We start from the raw sequence: 7,723 nt of genomic DNA on the forward strand, positions 1-7,723 counted from the left end.
TTTTTTTGGTTTTTCGAGACAGGGTTTCTCTGTGGCTTTGGAGCCTGTCCTGGAAAGAGCTCTTGTACACCAGGCTGGTCTCGAACTCACAGAGATCCGCCTGCCTCTGCCTCCCAAGTGCTGGGATTAAAGGCGTGCGCCACCACCGCCTGGCCAACGGCACGTGGGTTTCTGTGTTCCTCTTTTTACCCTGTCCATATCTGTCCATATTACTCTCCTCGTGCAGACCGCTCAGTCCTTTGAATCTGCTAGTCAGTGTTAGCCATGCTTTGCAGTCAGTGCATGGCTGTTTGTTCTGTGGTTGGTACAAGTTCCACCTGGGCACAAATGGGAGGGCTAGGGTTTCTTCCTGTCTCCCCACACAGCATCATTTGTGAATGCTGGTGTTGATAGCAGAGCCCAGTGGGGTGCCCTCCACCTCCACTCAGTGCCACCTGTTGTCAACTTGTGCTCTCCTGATGACATTTAGGTGAAGCCATAGCAGAAGTCCCTGCTTCCTTCCTGGCCATTGTGAGAAGGAAACAGCTGGCACAATGAAGGACGGGGCTCAGAAAGTCTGTTTTGGAATAAAATGAAGAGTGAGGTCCAAAAAATGTTATTAGCTTATGGAGCCATAATGCTGAGAGAAAAAGTATACCTATCCGTATTACTGTTAGGCTCTCTGGTTTTTCTCACCTTTTATATTTACGTATGTTTAAAGGTTTGTGTGCTCTGTGCCAACAGAAGCTCCCTTGAAGCTGGATTTATAAGGTGCTTGAGAGCCGACCGGTGTGGCTGGCTGTGAAGAAACAGGTCCTATGCAAACGCAGCAAATGCTCACAGCCACCTCTCCAGCCCCTACTTACATGGTTTGGTTTTTGTTTTTTAACTTTTTACTTTTTCTCCTGAAAGGCTTCCTGTTTCGTTTGCCTTCTACAGGGTGGACTTGAACTTGCAATCCGCATGCCTCAATCTCCCAAGAGTTGGGGTGTTGTGTGAAGTTTTACTCTTTTAAGAGTACTTTTTGGGGACCTGCCACCCAGCTCCCAAATAAATCACTCACGTGGAAGCTTACTCTTACTTATAAATGCCCGGCCTTACCTTCTGGTTTCTGGCCAGCCTTTCTTAAGTTATCTCCTCTACCTTTCGCCTCTGGACTTTTCCTTTTGTTACTTCTATCTTACTTTCACTCTTATCCGTGACTGGTGTGTGGCTGGCCCCTAGGATCCCCTCTCCTTTTCTTGCTCCTTTACCTCTCTCGCAGATTTCTCCTTCTATTTATTCTCTGCCTGCTAACCCCACCTGACCTTGCTCCTGCCTCACTATTGGCCATTCAGCTCTTTATTCTTAATGTTCTTGTTATAGTATGTCTCTGTGTGTGCATGCATGCACATGCATGAAGGTGGAGGAGTTGTCGTCCGTTTGCCACAGCGTATACAGAGCTCAGAGGACAGCTGTGTGGAGCTGGTACTTATCCAACTTTATATAGGTTCAGGGGATTAGACTCAAGTTGCCAGGCTTATGCCCCAAGTGTCTTTACACTAACCATCTTACCAGTCCAGATCTAGAGTTATTATATACTCCACAGTAAGTATGAGGACATTCTGGGCTCCGGTAACACCACGTCACAAAAACAAACCAAAAACATAGGAATAGTTTTAATGGAAGTCAGGTGGACCCATACTAATTAACCTCCCATTCTACCTTTTGTAGGGAACACTTCCCCCGAACAAAAGGAGCCAACACCCTTTATCATTGAGTGGATCCCAGACATCCTCCCGCAATCCAAGATTGGTGAGCTTCGAATCAAATTTGAGTATGGTCACCACCGGAATGGACATGTGGCTGACTACCAAGATCCAAGGCCACCCCTGGACCAGTCTTTGGAACTGGCCCCTCTGACTACTATCACTTTCCCTTGAGGCAAATCAAGAGTTAATTTTGCGGAGTTTGCACATCCCCGACCACTGTAAATCCTGGTAGCACTTAATATGGTCCCTGCTAATGAACTGCTCTTAACTAAGGTGCAGGTGCTCAGAACATCTGTGTGGGTGGGCACTGCTGAGTACAGTCTTCGTTATAAACTGGGCACTTATTTCTGACCAGCGTTTTAAAAGCAGTCAAGTCCGTCCGGGTCATTGGCCTTCTCATGGACTTACCTGCAGCTCATTTTTCAGTAATTCGCTAAAAAGTCAGCGGCACTGGACCTCAGCCAACAGTGTGGAAAAGTCACAATGCCCTGGGCAGAGAGAGTGCAAAGGATCTGCCTGAGCACGCCGATCCTCTATCCTGATGGCAAATAAAGTACAGTGTCACTACTTTTTCTAAATGGTGCCATTGCTGTCGTGATTTCACAGCCAGAAGCCTTTGGGTGAATTTACTTTGTAGTCAGATGGGGAAAAGTGGCTAGGGCCAAGGGATCAACGATACTTCACTTTTTTTTCCTTTAAATTTTTGAGCAGCTGAGCATTCAGGAGGCAGAAGTAGTCTCTGTTATTTTGAGACCTAGTTTCTGTGATTTTGAGGTCTATATTAGTGAACCCCAGTACAGCCAGGGCTACATAGTGAGAACCTGTTTCAAAAAAACAAAGAACAGCTGATAAAATTCAAAACCTATTTCTGAATTCACTCATCACAGAATGGAGATGGTGCAGGCAGTGGGGACTTCCTACATACCTGCCATGACTTCTGCGTACACTTAAAACACGTCCGTTATTCTGAGTCTCATCTTTCTCTTAGAGGGTAGGCATGACTGACTCCTTGCAAAGCTCAGGAGCCTCACGGAAGCTACAGATCTGGCTCTACACAGCACTAAAATTTTTTTTAGTTTACTTCGATGTATGCTTTCTACTTGAAATATTTTATTGGTTTGAAATGAAGATTTTTTTTCTCATGTTTTGTCTGCATATATGTATGAGTACCTCGTGCCCGGGGTAATCAGAGGAGGTTGTTGAAGCACCTGCAACTGGAACCTAGGGATGGTTGTGAGCCATCATGTAGGTGCTGAGAATCCAGGGGCTCTGAAGAGTAGCCAATGCTCTTAGCCAGTCATGTCTCCAGCCCCTTGATATAAATGCATTACAGTTCATTGTCTTTGACCAGTTGGAAGCCACAAGTAGATCCGATATGACAGAAACCCAGCTCTGGCCTGCTTAGGAAAAAAAATACAAGGAACTGTTTCTCTGTAGATAAGGCTGGACAAACATCTTGTGATGTGGGGTGCGACCAGGCCTTAGGAGCCCTGAGCCAGGTTCCTCAGGCTGTCTCCATTCACGCTCAACTTGGGGCAGGCCTGTGGCTCTAGCATTACAGCCTCCCTTGTAAGGCTTGCTGAGCTGCAGCCTGTCCAACTTGAGCGTATAGGGCTCACTCGGGGAACTTAGCTGAATGCGTATTCTTACCAGTCATGATGGGGCACACCTTCGAGGGCAGCCTAGTCTACATAGGAAGTACCAGGCCGGCAGAGGTGAGGCCCTGCCTCAGAAAGCCAAAGTATATCTGAGTAAGCTCCAGAGCAAGAGTCCAGGACCCGCCTTTCTAGGAGGCACCCAGACATTGCATGAAGTGCTAGGCTGGAAACTACACTTCAAAAGACATCCTGACGGGGCACGTGACCTGCCTCCTGCCTTTCCCGGCTCCAACGGGGCGGGGGGGGGGGGCGGCCTAGCTCGTGAAAAATCAACGCTGAGTTCCAACTCCTGAGTCTGCATAGAGAAACAGCATGACGGGGGCGGGGAGACCGCTCACACTGCCAGAGATAGTACTTAATGTTCCTGAGACACGAATTCAGTCGATGACATACAGTCTTCTGTCTTCAAGTGTCCTGGTCCTCAAACTTCACATGACTCGCAGCGCGACGTTGCCAAGCTGTTTACCCAACCAAGTAAATCAGGGCATGAAGCCACGCTTCCGCCCACACTGACACAGGGGAGGCCGGCGCAGCACGCGGTCCTGCGGCCCCGCGAGATGACGCCACCGCGCCGCCGACACGCGTCACCCCCAGCCTCACCGCCGCTGTCCTTCCGCCAGGCGGCGCCGCAAGTTAAGCACGCACCTCCTTGTGCGCAGGCGCGCTGACGCTCAGGACACGTCACCACCTTCGCGTCCTTTCTGGAGAGCGCGGGAAGGAGGGCGCTGCGGGTGGTGACGTCTCCGGGGTTCCCCGCTAAGCTCGTGCGGGCGGGGCTGGGGACGTGGCGAAGGCGGAGCAGAAGGGGAGGAGACGCGTGGGGCGGGGGATGGGTAAGGGAGATGGGCTGGGGGAGTGGAAGGACTGTGGGGGAAGGGGGAGCCTGTAGAAGGGGTCAAAGGAGGGAGAGGGGGTAGGAGAGGGCTCGGAACGGGAAAGGAGAGATGAGAATCGAAAGTGGGGATAGGGGAGAGTGGAGGAAGGAAGCGTGGAGGCAAGGAGGAGGATGGAGAGTTGGGGAAGGGGATAAAAGGTTGAAAGGAGAGTATTGAAGGGGAGAGGGTAAGGCGATAGGGAAGAGGGGGATCTGAGATTGAGAGTAGACGGGTTCTTAGACGTCCTGCTCTCCCACCCCCCACCCCCCACCCCCCACCCCGTCTTACTCCACAGACTCAGTCCTGAGCCCTCCAAGGTGTCTGTGCTTCTTCCTGGAGTGGACTTTTGGACAGTGCAGCCAGCCACTTCCAGCCTCCTTTAACCGGAGGACCTCCTCAGGACGTGGTTTAAGGTTCTGGCCACAAGGTACTAGTGAGTGGCCTTGAGCAGGGCGCTGGGCACCCGGATCAGTACCTCACAGACTATGAAGTTCATTGCTCTTTCTTTCGTCTCTAAGGGCAGTCATTCCTCAATCTTAACCATACTAAGGAAGGCTTTGTGTTCCCCTGTCCCGGTTGTAAGCAGAAGCTTCTCCCATTCTTGTGCGCCCCAAGGCCTCCCAGTAATGAAAAGGTTAGAACGATGAACCTGCTCAGAACTCAAAGTGTGTACCAGAGTTTATCCTACCACCAGCCTAATCCCTTGTCCTTAGGGGCATAGCACACCCAAGTGCCGTGAGACACACTTCCTGCCCTTGCAGAGTGCCCATCTTCTTTGACGGTGCCAAGGCATTGGTGAGAGGATGGCCTGTCCCCTAGGAACAAGCCAAGCCTGGGTAGCTTGAGCAAGGGCAGGCAGGCAGGGTCACACAGGACTGCCTCCTGGAAGATGTTATGAGGTAACTTTCCCCCCACAATCCCTGGCTTTCAGAAAGTCAGAAGGTGAGAAGCTGAGGTATGAGAACCATCCTCTTTGCTGAAAAAGGGGATTCCCTCTCCTCAGCAGGAGCATAGTTGAGCTGTGGTAATGGAGACTTCTCCAGCTCTGTTGATGGGTCTACTCTGAGTGAGTGCCCAGGACCTCCTGGGGGTGTGAGGTAGCTGTGACCTTCACTCCTTTTCTCTGGGCCACTCCTGTTGATTAGTACAAGACCACTTCGGGTTTCAGGTGAAAGCCAGCATTTGAGGTTTAAAAGAAAAGAAAACGGAGGTAAGGCAGCACTCCCTGCTTGTGGCCTTCAGCAGGGGTGGCTAATGGAAGGGCTCTTGTGTCAGAGTCCCTTATTCCTCGGGGTCTAGCAAGGGTCCCCCTTTCTGCTCCTGCAAACCCACAGTGCCTGTGAGGGCCTTGCTCCCTGCCCTGAGAACAGCAGCTATGCATAGGCCTTGCTGGAGATAAGAGAAAACTTCAGGCAGAAGGTTGGATTGGCACACAGTTTTCCCCCAATTGTCTGGTTTGGGGGATAGGGTCTCACTATATAGCCCAAGCTAGCCTCAAACTCAGGACCCTGCCTGAGCCTTCCTGGTGCTGGGATTACAGGTGTGCAGGCCTGACTTCTCCCTCGCGGAGATCTTGGTAGAAGTGTGGAGCAGAAAATAGACCAGCATGAGGCGAACAGCTGTATGTGTGTAGAGGTGGTGTTTCTGTGGAGCCCGAGCTTACAAGCAGAGGCCTCTTGAGATGGCCAGAGGTTCTCTGAGCCTGGGTGGTGGAACCTGTGGCGATGGAAAGAGGCCCTTCCCTCTGCCTTTGCTGGAGAAGCAGTTGTGTCCTGACTTGGCTGTCATGAGACCTGCAGGCACAGGCCCTCAGCCACAGACCAGAGAGTCTGAACAGCCGCACATACCTGAGTCTGTTCATTTGTGTCCGAGCTGCCTTGGGAGCTAGGGGTGGAGCTCAGTCAATGGACCGCTTGCCCAGCGTGTGCAGACCCTTGGGTCAGTCCTCAGCCCCACATAAACTGCACATGGTGCCTCATACCTGTAATCCGAACATTCAGGAAGTAGAGGCAGGAGGATCAAAATCTGTCCCCAGCTTTTTAGGTATTTCAGGGCCAACCTGGGCTATTGGTAATCCTACTTTTTAAAAAGAAATGAGGAAAAGGGCTGGAAAGATGACTCAGCAGGTAAGAACACTGGCTGCTCTTGCAGAAGACCTGAATTCGATTCCCAGAATCCATATGATGACTCAGAACCATCTGCATCTTTAATTCCAGGAGTCTGACTCCTCTGACCTTCATGGCCCTAGGCACACATGTGCACAGACATAAATGCAAGCAAAGCACTCGTCCACATGAGATTTTTTTTCAGATATTCAAATAAGAAGGAACCATGAAGAACCAAAGGGGGTTTTCCTGAGAAGGACAGAAGGAAGTGCTACCAGGGACTAACCAGGGCTCTACCACAGGGACCTGAATGAGATCATTTCCTTGGCCTGGTGGCTCCTGCGGCAAGAAAGAGGAGCTCCAGTCCACTGTGCTGTGTGTCAGCGGCCGGCAGTGTTCAGTTTGCACACCCTCAACTCTGTGAACTTGCTAAGTTTCTCACCTTGGACCAGCATGAACTATTATGGCCACATCTGGACCCTTCAAATCAGCACAGGCTGGGGAGCTGTGGGGAAGGGCAGAGAGAAGAAAGAGGCCTCCTACAGCAAGCTAACCAGTGTCTGCTGTCAGCCTCTGGCAGACACGGCAAGGAAAGTGATATCAGTACGAGGCAGAGAATAGGAAACTCGAGATGAAGGCGCAGGCTGGCTCCTGGGTCAGGGAGGGGAGCTGGAGGGGGGGGTCAGGGGGCTGACTACAGATGGACACAGTATCCGGAGGTGAAAGGAACTGTTGCCACCACACTGGGAAAGCTGCCACTGGAACTGATACAGACCTGTGGTCATCTGAGCTCTCGGCTGCTAAGTGCATGGAAAGACAGGGCTGTAGCGGGAGAGGGAAGTGGCAGTCCCCAGCGAGAGGAGCCAGCGTCCTCACTCAGCCATTTGTGCAACCTTTATTAACTCTGGCCCTGGGCTAGGCTTTGGCTAGGAAGCCCTATTCCCGAAATGTTTCCGTCCTTGTGAGGAGCGAGCCGGAAGAATGAGAATAAGATGCAGTGTGTCAGAGGTGACGGTGCCGTTGAGAAAGTCAGACAATGTGAAGCAGGAGGAAGTGTGGAGCCTGTTCCTTCTCCCTTGTTTTTAGAGCAGGATGTGGGCCTTAGTGGTTGGGACTGCACCAAAAGGCAACACCAGGGAAGCCCTCAGTCTCTGATTGGAGGTACGTTTGAGTCTACCCCTTTTCCAGCCACCATGTTTTCTGAATAAGCTGGCCATGACAGCTTGTGAGTGATCTCTGCTCTGGAGGCTGGCCAGGAGGAACCCTGAGTTTGAGATCAGCATCGGCAACAGTAGTGGACAAAGGCAGTATAGCTCAGTTGGTAAGAGTGCATGCTTAGCATGCCCAAAACCCTG

General features: G+C 51.3%; 1 protein-coding gene across 1 annotated transcript in view; it reads left to right on the forward strand.

Annotated features, from left to right (window-relative positions):
- The window catches only part of CUNH2orf42 (chromosome unknown C2orf42 homolog), a 48,491-nt gene extending 45,733 nt beyond the window's left edge, over positions 1 to 2,758 (forward strand). Inside the window, exon 11 of the mRNA XM_050165405.1 lies at positions 1,693 to 2,758. Coding sequence (XP_050021362.1) covers positions 1,693 to 1,901 — 209 coding nt within the window. The 3' untranslated portion in view covers positions 1,902 to 2,758. The remainder of the gene's footprint in view (positions 1 to 1,692) is intronic.
- The last annotated feature ends 4,965 nt before the right edge of the window (positions 2,759 to 7,723 follow it).

The sequence above is a fragment of the Alexandromys fortis genome, unplaced genomic scaffold, assembly GCF_014885135.2.
Source record: "Alexandromys fortis isolate MF-2015 unplaced genomic scaffold, M_Fortis_MF-2015_v1.1 scaffold_158, whole genome shotgun sequence".
Classification (NCBI taxonomy): domain Eukaryota; kingdom Metazoa; phylum Chordata; class Mammalia; order Rodentia; family Cricetidae; genus Alexandromys; species Alexandromys fortis.